This window comes from Phalacrocorax carbo, chromosome 14, assembly GCF_963921805.1.
Source record: "Phalacrocorax carbo chromosome 14, bPhaCar2.1, whole genome shotgun sequence".
In the NCBI taxonomy this organism is placed as follows: Eukaryota; Metazoa; Chordata; class Aves; order Suliformes; family Phalacrocoracidae; genus Phalacrocorax; species Phalacrocorax carbo.
Window position 1 is genome coordinate 11,292,331 of NC_087526.1, and position 24,543 is coordinate 11,316,873.

General features: G+C 49.8%; 1 protein-coding gene across 2 annotated transcripts; it reads left to right on the forward strand.

Annotated features, from left to right (window-relative positions):
* The first annotated feature begins 5,352 nt into the window (after positions 1-5,352).
* PKIG (cAMP-dependent protein kinase inhibitor gamma) lies at positions 5,353-23,235 on the forward strand. 2 transcript variants are annotated; one of them, XM_064465713.1, is made up of 4 exons: positions 5,353-5,446; positions 11,236-11,308; positions 20,992-21,167; positions 22,277-23,235. In XM_064465713.1, the coding sequence occupies exons 3-4, from the start codon at positions 21,017-21,019 to the stop codon at positions 22,354-22,356; spliced, it is 231 nt and encodes a 76-aa protein (XP_064321783.1). In that variant the 5' UTR covers positions 5,353-5,446; positions 11,236-11,308; positions 20,992-21,016; the 3' UTR covers positions 22,357-23,235. The 2 variants fall into 2 exon arrangements, with proteins under 2 accessions (XP_064321783.1, XP_064321782.1); XM_064465712.1 differs by lacking the exon at positions 5,353-5,446 and adding an exon at positions 5,510-5,744.
* The last annotated feature ends 1,308 nt before the right edge of the window (positions 23,236-24,543 follow it).

Genomic DNA, 24,543 nt, shown 5'->3' on the forward strand with positions numbered 1-24,543 from the left:
AGCCAACACAGAAAGCAGGGAATCATGCCAGGAGGTTAGGCTTCCTGACCGTAGGTAGAGAGTGAGCGTATATGGTGAAGCCTGAAGATTGCAGTCCTTTGACTCAACACAGAATATTAATAACCTGTGTTTTATCCCTCACCATTCCGAAACAGGAGAACTCCATTCAGAGTCCATGGAATAAAATAACGTGAAAGCCCATTTAGCTGAGAGCACAAGTCAGGATCAAAATATTTACAGGGCTTCTGCACATTTGCAGCAGGAATCCTTGTCTGGCTGCCAGACACTGGGGAAAAATCATAACCATTGCCTGGGTGGCTCTGGCATATATTATAAAGCTGACAGAGATGACTGTTTTCTTCTCATTTATTAGCATACCCCTTTGCTCTCCAGAAGGGAGAAGCACAATTGCCAACCCAGCCTGCTACTTGTTTTCCTCCAACTACCCCATCTAGCAGAAACAGAGGGACAAAGGGAAGGAGTACCTGTGTGTGGACCCTGGAGGATCTGCTGCTTCCCTGCCAGCGAGACCCAAGCAGTCTGTCGTGATCAACCTAAGCAATGCCTCTCCTGTTGCACCTTCTCATCCCAACAATCATTTTTAGCTCTTTCTGTATATCTGACTCGTCTTAGCAAGCAGAATGAACCTGTTTAATTAATGTCCCTGAGCTGACAGAGCTATTGCTATTCACCCTGTGTCCCAAACAAGAAAGCTTTTGCCAGTGGGATGATTTTCTGGTGAAGCATGTGCTGGATATGTGACCTTTGTGGCTTTACACTGAAGAAGCTTCTGGATTCCTTTAGACAAACAAATCCCTTACCAAGCAGGATTTATGCTTGTTTTGTAGTCTTTGTGCAACCTGCCAGTTGCCGTGCTTTCTCCTATCAGCAGCAGGTAAAGTGCTTCTTATACAGAGGGTGTAAGGGAGTTTGTAATGGGCTTTGGGACCCTCTGGGTAGAAGGTGGCATAGGGCAGTGCTGTCACTGACAACCCTGGCTTGCCATGAGATCTGAGTCTGAGACCTGCTTGTATTTGTGGCAGCTGCAAAGAGGTAACCGTCAAGTGACTTATTTTGCAAGACCCTTTGGACAGAAGGAATTTTGCAGAAGAGGATTAGAGGGTGCATGTCCAAGATGGGCTTTCAGCAAAGGCTTTGAACCGGACTTCGGAGACTATTGAAAAAAGGTTCATTTCTTTTCCAAACTGAATACGTTCCCTAGGGAAAAATGAAAAAAGTAAGTTTGATCTGAGACTCCAACCTATCTAACTGGGAGAAGCCTTTTGGAGGTGTTTGGCTCAGAGGACAGAGGAGATAAGGTCCCTGGGGAGTAGTGGCTGGGAAGGGGGAAGGGACGAGCTTGTGGAGTGAAATTGCCCAGAAGCGAAGCATAGCCACTCACTTTGCAATGAAAAGCATTATCAACTCTGCACAGATTACTGGAGCTAAAAATAGCTCCTGCTCAAAGTAAATAGTTTTTTAAGTGTGCTCTGCCCTGCTGGCATGTTGGCCCCGCACCGAGCCACCGTGCCAGCAGCCACAGTGCATGTCCCCGTGGTCCCAGCGCCAAGAGGGACTCCCTGCTGCCAGGCTCGACTCTTAGCCCCTGCCTGCTCATAGAGGTGACCCTGGATGGGGGTTTGCTCATGAGTTTAGCCTCATTACAAGCTTTTTTTGTGTTTCACTTGTTGATGAACCTTTCTGGATGAGCAACTTCTATAAAAACAAAATGCGTCTGAACGCCAAGTAATTCATTCAGACATCCCGACACCCAATCTCTCTTCCCTAATCAACAGCAAACTGTGTCCTTTCTTTGACAGCAAAAAGAGTAGCTTGTCACTAAAGCTGCTTTTACATGTTGGTTTTTCTTCTTCTCATGAATCTCTGAGTGCAAGCTGTTATCTGATGACTTAAGACATCCACACTTTCCTTAGGGAGCCCAGCAGACTGTTGAAATTCCTGCTGCATTTTTTTGATCAAAAGTTTATTTAAAGTATTTATTTTGAGGGAGGAAGTCTGGAAAAAAATCAGGTTGTCACATTTTTTCCATGCATATCTTGTGCCATTCCACATTTCCTTGCAATCTTGATGACATCAAGCAACACAGAGAGCTCAATGCCTGGGAAATGCAGTGGGAAGCTGCTTGTACGTGAGGAGGCTTCATGCTACATCAGAGAGCTGTCAGGGTGCTGCTCTAACACCAGCAGCACGAGCTTCTGAGGGAAGTGAGGCTCATGCTGCAAAAACATTCAGGTCAGAGGTAGGTCAGATCCTTCTGAAATGACAGCTTGTCCCCTTGGGCTTCAGAATTTCCTGGAGGGTCCTTTGTGCTGATGGTTTTTCTTGCTGGAGCAGGCAGTGTGCAATCCAGCGCTGCAGCGCTGCTCCAGGGGTGGGTTTCTTTATGATAGCACCCTTGGGGATACTCTCACGTCATTTTGACACTTGCCCTGCAAGATCACTCTGGCTTTGTCCCTCCTCCAGCTAAAGGTTGACAGCCAACCCATGGGACAGCTTCTTTCTCTTCCCAGAGCAGTGCTCCCCCTCATCCTGTACTGCACCAAAGCAGTGGGGTTGGCACTCACAGCACGGGCTGCAGGGCATTGTAGGACCATCCTTTCCCTGGGGTGCTGCTCTCCGCATCCCACTCTGTTATGCAGAGTTAAAATATCTCTGCAGTTCTCTGCAGTCCAGCTGCATGCTCAACACCAGCAGCAGCCACCAGAGCGGAGCCAAACCTCCTGGTGCCTGGAGCGGCAATGTCAGGAACACCAGTCCTAGAACATACAGGACAGCACAGTCCTGTAAAGCGGCTGGATGCAAGAGGCAGCAAAAACCTCACCAAAGACAAGTGTGTCAGTCAAGTAGAAGCCATAGAAGAGTACAGACAGTCATTAAAGCCTGATTGTGGCTGCAGCTGATTCAGTCGGCTCAAGGCTGTAATACCATCCATCATGTGGAGCATGCCATGCCAGGCAGCTGTAATGTCTTCTCATTATGGCAAGATGGGAACTGCATTTATTCATAGCCCACACCCCCCCGGTGAATGTCTTATGGTGTACGAAGCAATGGGACAAGAGATGATGAACTTGAGAATTAGCTAGAAGTTAAGGTGAATTTCCAGAGAAAAGAAAAATGCCAATTTCCATTTAAAAATAGGAGGAAAAAACACATTGAAAGCCATGCATTTTTATCCTAATATGTTAAGATTTCAGGCAAACTTTTTGGCACTCAGGAGTTTTTTTTCCCCTGTGAAAAAGGGGATATGTTCCCCAGAAAATCACAAAATGCATTTTTCTACTTAAAAAGAGTTTTGATGGAAAATGTTTGACCAGTCCTTGTAGGGCACAGTCTTGGAAGAGGAGATCACTGTAAGGACGTGTGAGCGTGTGCAGGAAAGGATGGCTGCTTTCCGGGGTTGTTCCCAGGGTCAGACACACAGGACTGGGAGGTTTGGGTATGACAAATAGTTAGGACACATCTCATTTTAAAAGTACAGATCATATACTAAGCTCCCAGCTTTCTGAAGTGCTTTGTTATTACCATTGCTATATATTGCATCTATTGTCACGGTGTTGGCCACGGGCTGTCAAGGAGATGTCTGGGTTGCCTGTGCAGCACTTGCATCCTTACCAGATTTGGCCTTCAAACCCCTCAGTCCAAGCATTAGTGTAAAGCTGTATCCTTCTGGATCACTTTCAAACATGAGCTGGAGTAAAGAGAACACTGCAACCTTGGCCAGGCCAGCATAGCCATCTCCCAGCTGCACAGCGTGGCAGTGCCCTCCTCCCTCCATTGCATCTCATGAAGATGGGCAGGGCGTTGTAGTAATCCGTTACTTTCAGGTAAGTAGTAGCGTGTGACTCAAAAGCACTGTAGAGAGATGACTTTCTGCCAAGTGATAGATCTCAGGAAATCAAACTAACTTCCCAGGGCTGCTATTGAAATCAAACTGACTTGAATCAGGAGGCAGAGCTACACGAGGTCAGTTTGGGGATGCACTGAGCATGGGTATGTTTTGCTTTATTGAGGTCTGTTCCCCTTCCTCTGTGCCTCAGTATTGTCATCAGGGTGCTTCCTGCACTGCCTGCTGCTTTTGTTGGTATTTTTAGCTCTTCCTGCGTGTGATGGCAGGGGTGTGGGTATCTATCACGGCAAATGGCAAGTTTTTGGGTGCGCACCAACAGATTCTGGATGGAGGCGGCGGTGCTGGCGGAGGTGGAACAGGTCCGGCTGCACAGCTGGTGCTGGGGTGAGAGGAGAGGCTGGTGCTCCTCGCTGGTACTGAGTGGCTCTGGGGCCCATCTGTCACGGGAGAGCTGCAGGATGGCAGAGACACTGTTTCTGCATCTGTCTGGTGCTCAGCAAGATGGCAGGTTGGGAGAGCCAAATCTTCCTGCTCACACTACCCACTTTGCACGCAACCTGAAATAAAAACTCATCTAGCTCAAGCGGGGACTGGATCTGGTCTTTGGCAAACGCCCTTCGTGCTCTCCAGTTGAGTCATGCCACTTTTTCTCCCCCTTACAAGGCTGAGGACTGGAGCATCCTTACAGCAGGGATGGAGTGAGTCTTTCACTCTCTCAGCAAAGCAACTGGCACTAAAAGGGCCTGTTCCAGTCTGGGCATTCAGGTAGGAGTAGGCAGCAATATCTACACCCTTGTGTGCTCACACACCTTCCCACCATGCTGGTAGGGCTTTGCAAGAGCGTGGGCCAGGAGGAAGGCTGGAGACCTGGCACGGCAACCCGCTTGTTCCTTTGGCTCCAACCACCCGGTGGTGTCTCCAAGGCTGATATGACACAGGGAGGTGATGCCACCCAGAGGGATATTCCCGGGCCCCTGTGGTCACAAGAACAGCCAAAACTTCCTCTGCTCATGGAGTGGCCCTGAGCTCACCGTGAGCTCCCAGGCTGTGCTTCACAGCAGGGTGGATACAAAGGTATGCTTAATATGCGGTATTGCCTTGCCCCAGTCATCTTCCCCCCTTATCTCTGGCTGCTGCCACCAGCTCTGCATTTCACCCCTAAATAAGGCTGGCACCCTGGGGCAGATGAGCTGAAGCACACTTAGATTTTACCCCCTGGGAATCTGTGGAGAAAAAGGCAATCTAAAAAAATGTGAGGCTGTTTTTTTTTCCCTGAGAGGCACTTCCTCTGGTAAAATACCTCAGGCTGCATGGGGTGTGATAGTGCTTTTGGATAGGCCCTGATGGAGAGGATGAACGGTGGGATGCAGCTGGGACGTGCATCTGAGCGATGTGCCGGAGAAACCTGGGGGAGCGGTGGGTGGGAGGGCAGGAGGAAGCGCCTGCAGCAAAAGCCACAGCGCCGAGCATCGAAGGAAGGATGTTCGGGCACATGCAGCTGCTGGGAGATGGGGTTACAAGGCAAAGCTAAACAAAGATCGCTGCGAAAGGAAACGGATCCCTCCTGCCGACTGTAAGGTAGGAGCCAAGCAGTAGCTGCTTGACATCATCGGGATGAGCATTGGATTACAGCAGGCAGGGACTGACTCGGGAGGGGAGGAGAACACGCCCCTCGGCCCCAGAAGTGCAACTTCATTTAGCAGCTCCCAGTACAAGGAAACTGCAAGTCTGAAACCGGCTGTGGCTCTCCCAGCCGGCTTGGCTGCTCGCCACAGCAGGCAGAGACACCAGGAGGGTGTAATCCAGCCTCGGTTTCTTCCTCGGCGGCAGGACTGTGGAACTTGGGACCGAAGAGGCAGCGGGAGCTGGGGTGGCCGTAAGTAGGGCTGTGCACGCTGCTGCGGGTGCGTGGGGCAGGCGGCGGGCTGGGATGGTTGGTGGCCAAGAGGTCTTCCTGGCAGCGCAGCGAGGGGCTGCTCTCCTGCTGCCCTGGGCATGGGAGCCGGAGCAGTGCTACGAAGGGGTGATCTGTTTAGAGATAGTTAACTTTTATCTAACCAACTGTGAACAGTGAGATTTTTTTGCTGCCCACAGACCGTGGGCTGAAAAACTAAGCTGCATCCCATTTTTGTTTTTTGCTTTTGAGAGAAACTCTTTGTAGGCTGATGGCAGGGAGGTGGCTGCTGTTTCACTTGGAAAATAATGCAGTTCAGTACTTCCTGCGAAGGGGTAGCAAGCAGAGCAGACTCGGTGGCTAGAAATCACAAAGGACTGTGGATCAGTGACCCCTGTGGGGATTTCTGGCCTCATTTCTGACATGTGTCCATTTGTTCTGAGCAACTCGCCGGAGGGAATCCCTTACAGCATCAGGGTGTCTCTCTGCTCACACGGGAATGGATGCCAGCCTGCAGGACAGGGACCCATTGGGACTTCATCCTTAGGGCTGTTGGGAGCTGCAGGGCTGCCTGGGGCTTCCCTTTGAACTGCGGGCACAAGAGAGTGCTTTGCAGAGCGTGGTGGCAGAAGCAGGCTTGGAGACTCCCTGGCATCCAGCTTTCCAAGCAAATGTTTTAAAAGGCAAAGACTTGGGATAAAAAAAGAACTGCTATGTGGTGGTATTCTCAGGAGGCTTTGCAAATTCCTCCACCTCAAAGCTGTGTGTCTTTCTCTTCCCTCTCTGGATTCCCCTAAGCAGCTGGTAGCGAGCCGTGGTGTGCCGCATGTGAGCCTTCATATGCATGTAATGCCTTGGATGCAAATGGGTTTTTGGGAAATGCTTCCCTCTGCTTGGAAGGGGGAAACGGTTCTGCAGAATGAAAGCAAAGTATAACTGTGAACCCAGAAGCAACGCCCTGGGTGGCTGGGCCAGTGACTCAAACTAGGAGGAGGAGATGCTGGGGTCAAACAAGCAAGAGGTAGCTGCAGCAGGGATGCAGTGGTGTAAGGGTGAGAGGAGATTTGTGGAGCAGGTATGGCTTGACCAGGTGGCAGAGAGACCCTCAGATGGTTGCAGCCCCTCAGACTCTGGGCTGTTTGCTCTTGGCGAGGTCGGTGTGCCTGGCTTGGCTAAACGTGGGGCTTGTCTTGGCTTCTGAGAGACTTGGCTGGAAAGGGCCACTCTGTGCTAATGCGTGGCCACCCAACTGAGAAATTGTCACATTTCTGCTCTCATGAGGGATGGTGTTCGGGAAAGAAGGATGCATGAAGAGATCCTCAATGGCTGGATTACTTTATAGTGCAGATGTAGGTTAAATGGCCATTTACAAACATGGATGAACCAGTAGTGCTTAATATACCTCGAGCACAGAACAGGGCACTGAGTCCTTCAGACAGAGTTCCACATTTGTGTACGAGTACCCCATGCCATCATTTTCAGGGACACTTCCCAGAAAGTGCAGACTCAGGTGCCTCAAAGAACTGAAGACCATGAAATATAGCACATAGACTCCCAGTGTAGGCAGCTTGGTCATGGAGAGATTAAAACCCAAAAATGTTCATAGCCATGCATCTTCCAGTCGCCTGGTACTTCTGTACTCAGCGGCTGATTCTGGGGAGATGTACAGGCACACGGTGAGCTATAAGGCAGGGTTTTGCTTTTTCCATTTATCCTCTTATTTCAAGGAAAAGTAAATCTACTTTTGAGCCCACTCAGAGGAAAACCCAGAAGCATGCAACCCTGCCCCCCCCCAAATAACTATGGAAAATGCTTTCCAAGTTGTTAACATCTCCTGATCTCCCACATTTCAGAGCCAGTTCCTGCATCATTCTGCTGTGCATTAATCCCTCCAGCCTGTCTGGGCCACCAAACACCAGTGTTATTCTTGTTTTACATGGGCTACGCATAAATCAGATTATTTTCCTGGGCTCATACAGGTCTGGCAGAATTGAGGATGAATCTGCAAGTCCATAAAGAACAGCAAAAGCTTTAACCCAGCTTTTTGTTTGTCTTTCTGTGCCACCCTGCTTGGGTCTCTCCCATTTTCACATTCAAGCCTGGATCCAATTGTTTCTCCACACCACTAAGGGTTTCCTTAGCATCACCAAAGCTGCATACATGGACTGATCCAGAAAATACTTTCCATCACCACACCCATTTTAGAAAGGCGGGGGGGGAGGGGGGGGGGGGAGCAGGGAAATACCCCTATACTTCTAGTTGTATCTAGCTCATGAGTAGAAAAAGCCAAGTGATAAAGGGAGCTGCTCCCAAGGCTGCCAGCACCAGCCAGTGAGAAGGGAAGGTTCAGCTGCTGCATGGACTTTGTCCCCAGCTCCTCATGATGGCAGTTGGAGAGGCTGAGACATTGCTCCAGGACTCAGCTGGCACCTGTAGCGTGAGCAGGAAGAACAGCAGATGGACTATGAACCACCTATTCCCCTGTTTCAAAACTCTCGCTCCCTTTGAGCCTATGGGGCTGTGTACTTTACACTACCCATGTCTGGTTTGCATGGAGAGTTCCCAAATACTTCCTTCCCAGCACAGCCCCAGAGAGTCTCAGTGCTCTTTGTACAACTCCTCCATGCTGGCTTTCATGCCGGCACGTTGCTGGTCACAAGCCACTGCCTTGGGAACTCCCCGGCAAGCACTGAAATGCCAACATTTGTTGATATTTGCAATGATGTAAAAAGTCAAACATATCCCCACCACAGCATCATCAGCTTTACTGGAATTACTGTCTCCACAAAGTGTAATTAATCTGCAGCGCTCATTGCCATGAGATATCACTGAACAAAGAGCTCAGAAGGCATTTTGATAGATACCAGGTAGTTATCTCAGGAACAAAACAATCCTGGCTATGATTAAGAGGATATTGTATTTTAAGGATTATAAAGCCTCCTGGTTCAGGGTAATTAATAACTGATGAAAAACATTCCACTACAATTACAAGTTTTCATGCACCTCTGAGCCCAAGGATGCCAGCTGCTGCTGGGGACAGGGCACTAAATGAGAGTCTCAGTCTGCCCTGGGAGTACTGGGCTCCTGTTCTCATCAGAGATGCAGACAGGCTGTTTACTCAGGAGTCAAGAGGCATGAGAACAACCTTCTCTTTGCTGCCATCACCTTGCTTGAAAACAGAAAGGATTTCCTCTCGGATCAAAAGCAGCGCCAGAACAGCTGTTGTGTAGAATAATGCTGAATTCTGCCAAAAAGCATTCTGGGTGGTTTTGGGGGTTTTGTTTTTTGTGTGTGTTTTTTGTTTTGTTTTTTAAACATAGATTCATTTTGAAGCAATGCTGAGAGCACCAAGTTTGCTTTGTGTGCTTGTTCCTGTTGGGTAACAGCTGATAAACATGGGGGGAATCTGAACGCCAAGCATGCACATCATGCTGGTGCCCCTGTAATTCTTGTATCGATGTTTAGCTATCCAATGAACATTTCCACTGGGGTCCCAAAATTATCTGTGGTACCTTGATAGGTTTAGGACTAGATTCAGGAGTGTAAAATGTTCTTTAACAAGTTTCTTTAGCCCATCCTTAGTCACACTGCACGGACTAATCCACCTCAGCACCCTTGGATCCCCAGACTCTCCATGTGGGATATTGCCTGGCCTTTGCACAGAGGTGCCTTCAGAGCTCTGCCCATCGCCCTGGGAGCAGCAGGGCTGGATGAGCCAGCAAAGGATGAGCCCTTGGGGATGGAGCAAGTGACCCAGCTTCAGATTTGCAGACTTTAGATCCCCAAGCAAGGGCTGTGAGGAGAAACATCCAGCTAGAGCCAGGGCTGCAGGGTTGGAAAACCAATACCAGTTGCTAAAGAGTTTGTCTCTAAAAATCAGGGATTCGTTTTTAGGTTTTGGTTTTTTTGAGAGAGAGAAAATGGGGGTTTTCTGCCCCCATCCCATCAGGAACAGGGCTGCTCAATGATAATTTCTAGTTCAGTGCACCATTGCTCCAATTTGCTTTAAGCCTCTCTTGGAAGAGGGCCATGTATTTTGAGATATTTTGCAACACATCTGAAGTGCTGGAGGTTTAACTGTTTGGGCTGCATAACACACAAGCCAGAGCAAGGCAGGAAAGCAAAGGGGAAAAATAAAGACTTGTGGATTTCCAAAGCTGGCTTTCTTCCTTCCTGCTTTTGTTTGCCTGCCTGATGCCCCACAAGGGTGATGAATATTCCCAGAGTTGTGGGAATACTGTTTCTTTTCCGGTCCAGTGTTTCCAGTAAGCATTTCACTGTAAATGGTGTAAACACTAACAAAAGTGTATTGTTAAACCCCTGTGTCTCTGTTTGGCTACTGTCATGATCATAATTAGTATTTTCCACTTCTGTAAGCCTGTCATCTGCAGATCTGAAAGTGCTTTACAAATATTTGAAGCATCTAGCAAGGGGAGCAAGTATTAATAGCTCCATCTAACAGATGGGCAAACTCACACACAGAAGCAGCAAGTGCCCTGTCCTTGAAACAGGGCCAGAGCCAGCAAGTAGTCAGCTCCCAACAACTAAGGGGTTTTAAAAGTGGGTCAAAAAAATAAAGAGAAAGGCTGTAGGTCTGTCCTAGCTTGAAAAAATCATAGGGAATAGTTCCAATCAGAGCGGTACGCAGCCCAGATGGGCCAGACAGAGGAATTGCTGGATGAGCTACTGTGTATATAGTTAAATGGTTCATCTCTTGCTTTCTGTTCTGCTAATATTTATCCCTGGGACAAAGTGAAGAAAAAAAAAAACAGTCCATGATGTTCCAAAAAGTCTGAAAGCTGAAACAGCTGCTAAAATAGGCAAGTGTCTTGTTGGCTGGGCTCTGCAGGTCAGGAGATTGCAATGCACCCACAGATGTTAAGGCCACAGAGGAAATGTCTTTGAGTGGGGTTTGGGGACAGTGGGAGAAGGCACAGCTGCGCACAAACAGCAAAGAAACGCGAAGAGCAGAAGACAGACCAAGCAAGGTGACTAAAAGTACCAGATCAAGCTTCCCCTTTTGCCTTAGAGACGCTGATATGGAAGTTTCACTTCTTGAGAGGGCAGTGGAGCTGCAAACCAATATTCATTTATGCACGCAAGGCAGCTGCCAGGTCTCCCCAGTGCACCCACGTGAAGTTAACAAAAGGAGAAGTAAAACCAAAGAGAACTTCTCTGTGAAGCTAGGCCCCCGCTGGACTTACCTTGCTCTTAAACACAACAGGCCAAATCCCTATTAGCACAAACCCTCCTGAGAAGGTGCCATACGAACACCACCTTCCCGCTGCCCCTCCCTTGGTGTCTCTGTGCTCACCAAGCCAGGCTCCAGCTCAGCCTGCTGGGCAGAGCCCTTTCAGACCCTGCATCTCTTTTGCTGTCCTAGTCACAGATGGTGGAAAAAGCAGCTGAGCTTTATGCTTCCCAACAGAAGCACAGAGAGTTTTCTTACATTTATTTTCTTTTCCTTCCCCAGAAGCTGCTGCCCTGCTGCGTATGGAACTTGTTTGAAGTCATGTCCAGAAGGAAAGTCAACTAAATTAAATCAGGTAGGGATTCACGCTATAGAAAGATATAATTTTTATTCACAGGAAGATATTACATAAGTAGGAATGGCTTTTTTCCTTCTTGTTTCATAGAGTCATTTGACCTCCTTCCATATTCTGAATTACAAGAGGGTAGAAGGTGCTAAGAGGAAAAATATACCAACAGTTCTGCCGTAATGACTTTCCTGCTATAATTTCCATGCTTCACAGCCATGTACTTGTACCAAGCCATCTTCTGACACAGACTCTAAGGGCAGCCCCTAGCGCAAGCCACACTGCATGGCCTTTCCCCTGCAAGCGATGGGGATGTTGTGTGGATATCCTCTCACAGGTTGTCTGCATGCTTTGCGCAAGAATATTGTTTGCCAATACATAACCATGTAAGCATGTTTTTTTCCTCTGCATGTAGAGTCAGTCTGCAAGATCCAGGGAATCCCCAAAGCTTAACCTTTTGTGGCACTTGCGTAAGTGGCAGATCCGCCAGCTCAGACAGTCCTTTTTGTGGTTTCACTCCCATGGCTCCTGCGCACAAAGCAGCTGCTTTCTCTTGTTCCTGCACGGAGCTTTCCCTCACACAGAGCTGCCACCCCCATAGTGTTTGCAGATCTGACAACACAAGACCTCAGGACTCTCTGGTGCATGTAGACGTTCCTCCTTGCAGGTTGCTCAGAGCAGTTCATCTCTTGTACCCAGCATCTTTCCCATAGATGCTAAAAACACCCCACGTCCTTCTACGTCCTAGCTGCATTTCAGTGGATCATAAAACAGTTGGCAATTCATTTAATTAGAAGCTTTCTCTTTACTAAGACTATAACTTGCAACGGTCACTGAGTAACCCCAGCATAATGCTACAGGCACGTCTCGAGCACTGCTTTAACTCACGTCTAGATGTCATATCCCTAGCGACTTACACAGAGAGATTTACCCTGCCTGCAGAAAGGATCAGAAGCTGCTGTCACCTGACACAGATATACAAGAATTCTCCATCCATCGCAGAAATACTCAGAGAATGGGGTGTGCAGGCCAGCAGAGGTTTCTTTGCCCAGGTGGGGGTCCCAGCAGGGTAGTACAGCCAAAGCACTCATTTCAGTGGGCACCAGAAGCACGGGGCCACCCAGAAGGGCTTAGCTCAGCCACCTCTCACTGCCAGCCTATTTATAACTCATACACTTTCCATTTCTGTTGTACATAAACACCAATAGCACCATCCCAGCCACCTAATTCTTCTCACAGTTCCCAAAGACAGATCTTCCCCCTGCCCACATCTTCCCAGACAAGCACTGCCCCAGCCCTGGGCTGGGAGCCCTTCAGGTTGGCTTTCATCTGTACAGGGAGCAGAGCTAAGCCTGCCTTTACTAATCAGCCTCATTCCACAGTAACACTCATAAGAATTGTCCTGGCTATTTTTAGGCACCTCTGGGAGATGCCAGGGCTCTTGCACCTCAGGAGGTTTCAAAGCTTCTCGCTCAGCCCCTTAACATCACACCGAGTCAGAAGGACTCTTTGGATGCTGGCTGTGAGTTCCTATGACATTGTGCAAGCCTGAATGAGGAAGAGCCAAGGCAGGCGGCACTCAGCTTCGTGCACCCTGCACTAAGCAGAGCCTACTCACCTAGTAGCAGCCAAAGCTTCATAGTCAGAGCCTGCACAACACCTCTTCCAAGCTAAGCTCTCCTTCCCATACAAGCACTGCTTTCACACAGCAGCAAAACCCAACTCTTCAGATCACAAAGAAGCTGGACAAAATTGCACTTTCTCTTGCTGGGCATAAAAACAAAGACCCTGTCCTTGCTCACCTCTGTCCACAGAGAAGGGTCTTCTTCCACCCAGAAACAGAGCTATCCCAGCAAGACCTACTCTGGCTTCACCTTCCTTTTATACATAACAAGGGCAGCTGTGCTAGAAAATAGCCCCAGCTGCATCTCCTCTGCACTTATTTGACTTCTCTTTGCCCAGGGAAGCCTGCAAGGTGTTTGGGAGGTTGTGCTGGGAGTGAGCATCCCTGGGCCAGGAATTCAGGTGGGGTTTGAGTAGGTGATGTTCACTCAGAGGTCTGTGCCTTGGTGTGATCAGAAGAGCTGTGGGACCACTGCAGAGTTTCCAGCCTTTGAGGTGAAATCCAGCAGGGGCTTCTCTCCCTGAATGATTTGGAGGAAGTCAGGGAACCCAAGTCTGAAGGGGATCCCCATTGCAAAAGAATCCACGCCATGGCTCAGGCGTGATGGGGTGTCTGCACATCACAAGCAGGGACAATACATGAATCTTCCTGGAACACGCCTGCAACAGCAACTGTGGGGCTTTTGCAGTTGAAGGGTTTAAAGTGACTGGTCTGTGGTTTGCCTGCTTTGCAAGTTCAGGCATTAGAAGGTCTTCCACACAGTCACTGTTTTTGTTCTTGTAAATAAGTTGACATATAGGCAGCTAAATAAGAAGTTGGGAGAAAATAAAAATAATGAAGAAGGAACTCGTAGTTTCATACTCCTTACAGCTTTGAAAGGGTCTCTGCAGGGGACAGAGAGACCTGTGGGTGCTGGCTCACAAGGCAATGGGTGCTCAGGGCTGTGCTGGTTAAACGTGAGGGCTTTGGCTTGCTGCTCTTTCCTGTGCAAAAGTCAGAGAGCTGTGTCCACCCACTACGAGCCTAGCTGAGGGGGTGAAAAATGAGGGGGAGAAAGGTGCCAGCCTCCCATGTCCTAGGGCTGGTGGGACCAAAGGTGTCTTATCCAGCTCTACCACCCCATCCCTTGGAGGCGTGTGTGTCTTTCAGAGGCGGGGTGGGGGAACAAGAGTGCCCTGATTTATTAGCACCTCGAAGCTGTGGGATGTGAAAAACAAGCTCGACCTGGGAACAAAACAAAAATACAACTGCTGTCAGGGCAACTGTCTCCAGATGCACGAAGAGACCAATTATCTCCATTAATCAACTTAGTGAGAAGCCGCAGAAGAGGCTTAAACTGCAGCTGAGGCTCGGTGCTGTGGGGAGGGAGCAGCAGAGAGCTCCATCAAACCCTGGTTGCCAAGGCAAACTGTGATTCCTCCTGTGGTGGAAGATTTTTGGAGCAGACACTCAGCACCCATGCCCCTCAAGGACTGGCAGAGGGGTGCCACCTGCACCCGGCATGGGGATACAGGCTGGCAGTGCTGTGTGGCCAGAGCTGGGCCCTGGGCTGCCCTCCTGGCAGATGGATGGATGGGTGGCTCCCTCCCACCATTGCCCATACGTCCTGATGCTAATGACATGCTGGCGGGGCTGAGCAATCTCCTCCCGCCTCCCCCACTTCTCCCCAAGGCTTGCCCTCTCCTCTGGGGACCGCAGCAGTGTGTGTAAGGACTCACCCTACCCTGATGTCAAGGGTTGGCCATGATTCTGAAATCCAGATGGAGCACCTCTTACGTCAGCTGGGAGCTGGGCAGTGGCCAGGAGGATGTGGGGCAGCAGGAGATGCCTTGGGACAGCAGAGACACTGCAGTGGGGGTTCTTGGAGATGTGCTGAAGGCCAGGAGGGAGGGGAGGGAGTCTGGGGAGCTTGGTAGAGCTAAATGCAATGTTTGTGAAGTTGTAGAGGAGTTGGTCTAAGCCTAATCTTAAATCTGAGGCTAAGGAATTAGTTACAGTTCTACAGGCATCAAACGATCTGTACTGTAAAACAAGGGCAAAGCAAACGAAGGGAACTGTTTATGAGCACTGAGCCTCAGTCCCTTTGGGTAACTGCTTTTCTCCTATATGAATTATAATTTTCCACTAAGTCCTAGAGAACCCTAAAAGCTCTGTTCCTGCAAAACCACTGCAGTGGCTGGACAATCTGTGATGTCTACACTGGCTGAATTCACTGTATTTAGCATAAGAGCCAGAGGGTGCAGAGTTATTACAAGGAATCCCACAGCAAAAGCCTTCCAAAAAAAACCAGTGATGTGCCATGCCCAGCCTTGACTTCTCTTCACAGCTAAAGTGTGGTGAGGCTTTTCCATGCTATTCTCACCTGGAAAGAAACTGCTCAGAACATGAGATGGACATGTGTGCCTGGATCAGACTGCTGCCTTCATCCTGCCTGTTTTCTCACCCAGCCAGGAAGCTCAGCAGTTTGGAGTACATCAATTCTGGCCAATAAGACCCACCACCACCACATTTTGGAGAACATAGACCCAGTAGGAAATCATGGGAGCTCTGTGCCTGGTGCAGACCCTGTCACCAGCTTTACCAATGCTTGTTGCATATGTAGCCACTACCAGACTGGGCTCCCAACAGGACATCTGCAGCTTCTGTTTGGCTTCTGGCCATGGATCTAAGCTCTAGTGTGTGGGTGTCATGAGCCATAGCAAGGCCTTCAAGGCACGAGCACAGGTCTAAAAATACGCTCAACCCTGATAACACTATTACAGAGCCCTCTTTCTTTGATGTGCAACCCCTCGTGCATGTTCCCAGACAAGAGCCAGTGGAAAATTTGCTGAAATTCCAGCTGGAAGTTGTCAGACAGTTGGTGGAAACCCCCTGACCTCAAGTGCTGGCTTCAGCCTACACGATTTTTTTCCCTCCTTGCTGGATGTGACTCTCCCAGCAGGAAACCTCACAGCAGACCCACAGGGAGCACAGAAATCCCAGTGCTCCCATCTCTGTGCTCTAGCAGGCCCCCCTCCACAGTAGACCATCTTACACTGTAAATATTTTAAAAGCCCAGCAGGGCTGTTGAGTATGTTTTGCTGTTGTTATGGATCCAGCTCCAGTAGGAGAGGTCTAATAATAGTCACTATACCCTGGAATGAAAGGGCAAGGGGCACTGCACAATGTGGAGGGCTCAGAGACGACCATACAAATGTCATGCCCTGGTCCCTGCAGGCTAGCAATGAAGGGATGCAATGCATGAGCAGAAGAAGCGGTTACACCCCTGTTCCCCAGCAGGTCTTTGAAATTTCACCCCAGAAACACAGCAAGGTTTAGCTTGGCTTCATGGCTTTATGAATCCTGAAGTTTGGGAGCTAAAGCAGCGCGTTAGATCCTCTGGTGTGACACCAAGCAGGTGGGAGAGCATGTCCCCGGCCAGGCTGTGGGACCAGCGAGCCATCTCCAACCAGAACCCGCAGCTGTTGGTCCCAACGGCCGCTAGCAACGAGCTGGCGTGGGGCCACAGCCAGGCAGCAGCACCTTGAGACGTGGGTCTGCTGGGGCTCCTGCCCCCGGGGACCTCGGTGTCCCAGTCCCTGCCCTCGGGGCTGCTGGCTGTGGCGGCAGAGGTGCGAGGCTCCGCTCGTTGGGTGTCCTGGGGGACAGCACAGCAGGCTGAGCAACTGGTCCTGCTTGCATCTGAGGAACAGGGAGGTCTCTGAAGGAAAGCAGGGTGGGATCAGGTGATGATTCAGGCTTAGTTAAGCAGGGAAATCCATTGCGGTGTTTAACCTTCGAACCTCCTTCCTTACAGCAGCCCAGGTGTGCTGTGCTGGCTACCTTAAGGGGCAAGGATGTCTAAGCAGGGGGCTAAGCCGCCTTATGCCAAAAAGTGCCATGGATGCCATACAGAGACGAACAGGACTTTCTCTGACCTAGAGGTCCTTTGCGCTCACTGCAAAGGCGGGTTAGGTGGAGAGGAAAATACTGAGGAAAGCAAGAGGTAAGAGAGGCAGAGCAGAAAGGAGCAAAGCAGGCAGCGGAGGGGAAGCAGGCTGAATTCAGCACAGCCTGTTGATTGCCAGCATCAGTGCAGAGCCCAAAAATAGCCCTTCCTAGCCATAAACAGCTTACAGTTTAACCTAGACAAGGGACAGATGCAATATCATGCAAAGTGTTTCCTTGAAACTGGAGTCTGGGGCTGGGCGTGACTCTAACATCCATACCTCCATCTGATCCCTTGGAGTTAGACCCCAGCCACTGGCTCGGGTTGCAGGGCCTGTGTTTGCTCTGGAGGCACACAGTCCTGTGTTGAGTTTAACCTGCCCATGACGTTTCCAGGTCATTTGTCTGCCGCTCTTACATTATTTGCAGTAACTGTTTGCTTGTAGTCCCTGAGATCTGTACTGTGCAGAAGCAGGCAAGGGGGGAAAATGGGAATTAACTGCTGGCTCGTCAGTGGGACCAAGAGGGGCACTGAGCTCACCCAAAAGAAACGCCCTGGTTTCTTCTACCAAAATGCAGAAGAAACGTTTAACCCTTTAATTTCTTAGCATCCACCTTCTAAACGGGTAGAAGTCAGCCCTGGTGTGTGTAGGGCTGGTTTAGCTGCAGCCCCCAGAGCAGAGCCAGCTGCTCCGTCAGCTGCTGGGTGACTTTCCTGGAAAATGCCAGTGAGCCCAGCTGTGGTCTGACAGCAAAACCAGCTCCGGAAGCCGAGTCCACACCAGCAAAGCCAAGACTATTACAGTTCCAGATTTCTTAATCCTCACAAGACACTATGGAAAAATAAGTCCAGGGCAAATGGCAGGTTTGGCAAAGCCAAGTTATTTCAGCAGGACATGGGAGCAGAGGCAGCTCTGGGGTTGCGGCTGGTGCCTGTGGCAGCTTGCGAGGGGCTGCTTCACTTGTGGCCAGCTGCCCTGGGACAGGCAGCATGGTGTCCCTGTGGTGGAGAGGACACAGCCTCCCTCCAAGCAGCACAGAAATGCTTTTGAGGAATGTGCAATGGGCAGCAGGTCCCAGTCCCCTGCCCATGGCCTTTGTCACCATGCCACGCATCCCCTGCCCTGTCCCTGTGGGCTGGCACGCTGTGCCAAGGGCGCAGGGACCATTTCTGTTACAGCAGCAAGGAGGAAAGTGAGGCAGGAAATAACCCTCTGGAGACAAGTTGAATCATCTCTTTGAAGCACCCTGGAAACCCTTGTGTAGTGTATTTGTGTGCTGCGGGCTTACTCCTGCAATGCCTGGCAAGAACTGGCACACCATTCCCTCCTGCCAGCCCACGGGAGCATGAAAACCTGAAGGTGAGGAGCTGGCGGGTGATGCACCCCCCTTTAAAATCCCCTGCCACCACCAAATGACTGTCCATGGAAACAGTTTCAGGTTGAACTACGTGGGCAGGAAGGAAGGTGGTTCCTTTCTTGTCCCTGGCAGATGTTAAAAGATGTTTCCACTGACTAAAATCGCACTGAACTGTTTTGCACCTGCCTGGAAATGTGGAAATGCTCTTTGAAAAATCAGATTTTTCTATCAAAAATCGAGGCAATCACTGCCATCACCTCCTCAGTCCAACAGCTTCCCGGAGGTAGAGGCTGGAGTGTCTCTGCCAGCAGGGAGGGATCTGCCTGCAAGGCTTTTGAGAGCCGCCCACCTTGAAAATCCTGAGGGAACTACACCAGTTTGAAAGCTTTGCTCATAAATCCGCTCCTCTCTGGCTCTTTGCATGGAAAGCCGAAGGCAGGAACCCTCCCAGCCACGCAAAATAAATAAATCACACACGCCATCTCCTGGCCACTGAGCCGGGACCCAAACCTGCCCTGAGCAGGACGGACTTCTGCACACTCATTTCCTTCCCCTATTTTAAATCAAGATCTCAGCCTTTCCCCGTGTGATGGGGCATTTAGTCGCTTGGCATGGCACTGCCACAGCTGAGCACATCTACCGTTGGCAGCTGCATCAAGGGACACCAGGAAAATGCCGCATCCCAGGGGCTGGTCAGCTCCTGCTCCCCAGTTTGTGGAGCCCATCCTATGAATCAGGTGGTCCAGCCCCTGGTGCAAGGGCAGACTCCTGAGCATATCAGCTCTGAATTGGCCTTGCTGATGTGGAGATGGACCCAGGCTTGTGTGGACCACTCTTCGGGAAGCCTCCCAAGTCCGGGTGACATCTCTGGCAGCTACAGAAGGTCAGCAGCCTCTGGGCTCTGAGGAGCTGTGAGGAGCACTTGTCTGGGAATAATGGATGCTCATCCTGTCCCAGAGAAAAGGTGCTTTTCTCACTGAGATCAGCCAGCCTGCTGCATCCAGAGCAGGTGCCTCTTCCCTGGAAGGGCAAGTCTGTAAAGGGAGGAGTGAAGATGAGGAAAAACAACAGCTGGGATCTCTTCCTGGGGCAAAGGATGCAGCTTTTCCTGGGGCTCATTTAACAGAAACTAGATGGATGTGAAGCCCTGGGAGGAGGCAGGTGTTTGCAAGGATTTGCTGGATTTGGAGAAGCAGGCTCTCCTGGGAGGTCTGGGTGTGCCAAGCCCCAAGGCCCACCAGTGAGCTGGTGCCAGCGGTCCCTGAGCTGGCATCAGCACCAAGAGAAGAGTCCCTGGGGCTACTGGAATGTACTGGGCTTATGAAGGTTTGATGTTACCGCACCCAGCTCAGTCTTAGTAAAAGGGAGAATTTAACTTATTTTATCCTGGCTATTGCATTTTCATCAGCATTTTCTTTCTATTGCCATAACATCGGGGAATACAGAGTGAGGAGTGCGATTCCTGCCCAGGCTGGTTGTCTGCCAGCAGATTCCCCTGGTAGGAAGATCAATATTAAGCAGTATTTGTACAGGAGCTAAGCAAATTTCTCAGTGGGATATTAACCCTAAGACACAAAAGCGAGTGAATGATAAGAAATTGAATATTTTTTTCATTACACACAAGCATTTTTACTCGGGGCCTCCTTCTAGTATTGACATCATCAGCAGGGCTAAAGGCACTTTTTAGTGGGCAAAATTGGAGATAAGACAACTATTAATCTCTAATTTCCATGCAACAACTGAGTTGCTGAATTGACTACACAGGAACAGGAACAAAGAGCACCAGGTTTCCAGTGCAGAGGCAGCGTGCGGTCGCTAGCTCTGTGCCCGAGAGCCAAGACGCCTGTAATACATCCCCTGAGCTGCTGAGGTCCCTAGACTCTGCCTGCTGTACAAACGCTGGCAAGTTAAACCATCAGCTAAAATGAAAACCCAACAACTTAAGGACCCATCAGGCTTAATGAAGAGCTGGCTCGAAGCAGTGCTTGAGGGTGACAAGTGGCTGCTCCAAGCCTTTCTTTGTTCTCTGTTCGTGGCACAGACACAAGCCTGGAGTGAAGGGATCCAAACATCTCCCAGAAGGGCTGATTTCCACATGCTAAAGTGCTTATCTCAAAGCAGTCCAGCCCAACACTTTTTCAGTGACATCCAGCAACCAGTGGAGGCCAGTACTGATCCAAAGCCCTGCACCTATAAAATACTCCCCTGCTCCCCAAGCTTTCCAGCTGGCATCCGTCAGGGCCCTGATCCTTTCCCATTACAAATTCAGGTTGGATCAGCACCCCATCCCCCCATGCAGTGAGCCAAATTTGGCGTCTGTGCAAAGCTCCCGCGGCATTTTGAGGAGGAAGGAGGGATTTTTCTGTAATACTTTTTCTGCAGGAAAAAGCTGCTGCAAGCAACCTTGCAGCTCCTAAAGTAGAAGGCCAGAAACTCAAAAGGAGTGACAAACACCTTATCTGCCTTGCTTCGCAATGGAAAGACAGAAAAAGGGCCAGTAAGGCAGGTGGGACAGATCCTTTCTGCCTACCTCCCCTCAGCCAGCACGGGGGTCACCCAGCACGGCGGGTCCGCCAGCACGGTGGGTCGCCCAGCACGCCACCCCACGTGACAGGGTTGATATCTGAGATTGCAGTAGCTCCTGTTAGAGGAACCGAAGCAGAGTTACAGGGACTATTTTTTCATGCTGTAATTTAACTCCATGGCGTAATCTAACCTGGAGGGAGCCATGACTCCAGGCTTGCCGAGCATCCCTGACCTCCCAGCTGTGTTTTCTCCACAGCGCTTTGCAGGTATATAGAGATGCAATGGAGGTAGAGTCCAGCACATACACCGACTTTATTTCCTGCGATCGGGCTGGTCGGAGGAATGCTGTCCACGACATCCAACGAGATGCAACCACCATCAGCATGCGCAAGCTGACCGAGGACCTAGGTGACCTCGCCGTTGAAGGAGCAGGTGAGCTGCTGCAGACACCAGTAAGCCCAGCTCCTAGCACCGAGGCTGGAAGGGGAAGGCACAGAATGGCAGTGCAGCTAACTAGCGCTGCCTCTGGGAGCATCACACAGCTGCTCAGGAGGATCATCCCAGTCCTCACTGTGGTCAGTGCGTTCATGCTCAGCGGGTACTCAGCTAGCAGGGGACTCCCTGGGCCGAAGGGCTCTTGCAACCAACAGGATGCTCCTGGGGTTCCTGGCACATGAGCCCTGCAGGCTCCAGCCCAGGCCCTTTCCTGGCTGATTTGTAGAGGCACTGGTGCTCATACTGACCAACAGCCTTCCCAGGAATGGGTTGTGGTTTGCTTTTTCTTTGTTGGTTGTTTTATAAAAAAACCAAACCAAACCAAACAAAAAAAAAAACCACAAAAAAAACCAGCCTTCAGATAGTTCCACAGAATTTCAAATAAGAACAGAAATAATGTTAACCACTACCAGCCACCTCCAAATCTTCCGCTGTAGCCCAACCATGGCAGCAGTATCACCCTGCTCAATACATGCTGACCGCCTGACTGCAACCAGCATAAATCCTCTGTTCAGAGCCCAAGCAAACCAGACAGTCTGATTTCACTGATAAGCCACAAAACATGCAGCACCACTGCAGGGGATAAACTAATTTTTTGCCCTTTCTCTTTTACTCCTCCAGCCTAAAAATCTGTAACTATAAAAATACTTTAAAACACATTACCCCCAACATGTCCATACTAGCACGTGTCCATCCGCCTGTCTGTAATAAGGACAACTTAGAGCTCTTCTAACAGAGAGCAACTCAGGTAGCTGCCAGGCTGTAGGGCAGATGTTCCTGGAGCACTTGCAAGTTGGGGTCGCAGGTTAGACAAGGAGAGCACGCCCCTGCCCCAGGGCTCCCTCCCAGCCTCACTAGATGCATTGAGAAGTGTTTGAGGAATGTGAAGGGAGAACCCAATACTCTTAAGCCAAATATCTGGCCACAGGAGGGTAGCGATAGGTCTTCAGGGGGCAATCTGAATAAAATCAGCTATAGCAGTTACTGATCACTTGTGTCCTCGGCAGAGTGTAACCGTGCTTTCTTCCCAATCCTCCCTTCTGCAGAAAGCCAAAGAGATGCCACTTCTTCTGAGAACGACCCTGGAGCAAGACCAAAGGGGCAAGAAAACAGCCCCTCCCCATGACAGTGTACAGGGGGTGGGATGGGCAGGAGGAGGGCTTCGTTTTGAACATTAAACAAGAATTTGCTATTGAATCTGCGGACAAAAGCCAACCTGGAACACCAAGTTGTCTGTCAAATGCCTCTGCTGCAACCATTTTTGTTTAGAAAGCCACAAGATGCTGTGCAAGGACTGGCACCTCCAAAAGACTTCTGCTCCCATCCCTAATGATTTAGCGCAACACTGCCATGGTTGTAGTGATATGAGCCATTCTCAAGATGCCTTAGCTGCAATTTTCCCCTAGGGGAAAAACAGATTTCAGTAATAATAGACACATGAGACTTTCCTGTCCAAGGTACCTTCCTCCTTTGCAAATATAGACTATTATTTATTCTGTTTCCATAGATTAGAAATTTAGATTATTGGTTTTTCTAAGCCTCACCCTCATCGGCATCTTAGACCTGACCTGGCCTCTGGACTGCCATGTGGCCCCTTGTCAGGGTGGGCAGTGGGGAAGGGACCCGGCCAGTCCCACTGCCTTCATGTCAAGCACCACTCACCTGTGCTGCTGCCACTTAGCATCAGGAAAGGACCAAAGCACAGCTCTGTATGGATGAGCTCCACCTACAGACTCAGCAGCATCAGCCACAGGCGTCTTTTTCTTCAGGTTTTAGCATTTTACGATACTGTTAAGGGGAGGGGAGAAACATTTTGCTGGTTTGACTGTTGAAATTCAGGCTTAACTTTGCAAGCTGTTAGCTGAGATGATCTCTGGTAGGATCTCACACCGTTCTCTCTTTTAGGAGACATGTTTTGTGTTAAAGATGGTTTGATAAAACTCTATAAGCTGTTGGAATAAATAACACAGCCTTCAAATGCTGAAGGTGTTTTTTTCTGCCTGGATGTTTCTTCTTCCTGTTTTGCCTGTAGTGGGCTGGGCTGCATAGTGGTTACACAAGATTTCCCTAATAGAGAACTAAGGAGCTGTTACAAAAGAGTTCCTTCCGTTCAGGTCTCTGACACCTCATGGGTTTGCAGCACCCAGGTGGAAGCAGATGTAGTCAGGCATAGAAAATGCTAAAAGTCTGTCCCCGCTTTCCCAGGTTTGCTGCCAGGCAGCACTTTTCCCGTAGGTGTTTCACACACTGGAGGTATTTAAAAGATATGTAGAAGTGGCACTTAGGGACATGGTTTAGTGGTGGACTTGGAAGTGTTAGGTTAACGGTTGGACTTGATCTTAAAGGTCTTTTCCAACCTAAATGATTCTATGATTCTGTGATCCACCCGTGGGAGCACTGCTCCCCTCCACGTTACTACCCAGAAGTCAAGCACAAGGCTGGCTTGGACTTGGCAGAGTGGCCCGGACCCCAGCAGAAGAGGTGCCAATGGGAAGAGGTGTCTTCCCTGTGCAGCACAGAGATATGAGGACATCACTGGTGTTTCACCCAGCCCAGGCAGAGCTGATCCAGCCACAGCTACGGGAGGCAGCTACAGCCCAGCTAGGATCAATGGCCATGGCAGGGACAAGGCAGAACTGGCCCGAGAAATACTCTCCACTGGTGACACAAGGACAAGCATCAACCTGACAGCCTAGGGAAAAACTGTCTGTTACAAGTTTGAGATTTATCAGAGAAAACAAGACCATAAACAAGCAGAGAAGTGGCTGTCAGACAGAGGGACAAATGTCTGTGGGCATCTGGGAAGCAATAGCCATGAGGCTGGGACAGAGATGTCCATAACCAGGAAACCAGGATTTGGCAGCCAGGTAGCAGCTGCATCTGCTGCTTTGGCAGCTGCAAACCAGCTCAGCTCCTGGAGCTGCCTGGATACTGCTGCAGCGCTGTGCCCAGACAGCAGCCAAGGCCTGATCCCATTTCCCCATCCTCTGGGGCAAAACAGCACAGACACAGAATCGTACAGGTTGGAAAAGGCCTTTAACATCAGAGTCCAACCATAAACCTAACTCTGCCAGTTCACCACTAAACCATGTCCCTAAGCATCACATCCAAATGTCTTCTAAATACCTCCAGGGATAGCAACTCAACCACTTCTCTGGGCAGCCTGTTCCAATCTCTGACAACCTTTTCAGTGAAGTAATATTTCCTAATATCCAATCTAAAACTCCGCAGTACAGCTTGAGGCTGTTTCCTCTTGTCCTGTTGCTTGTTACTTGGGAAGAAGAGACTGATGCCTACCACACTACAACCTCCT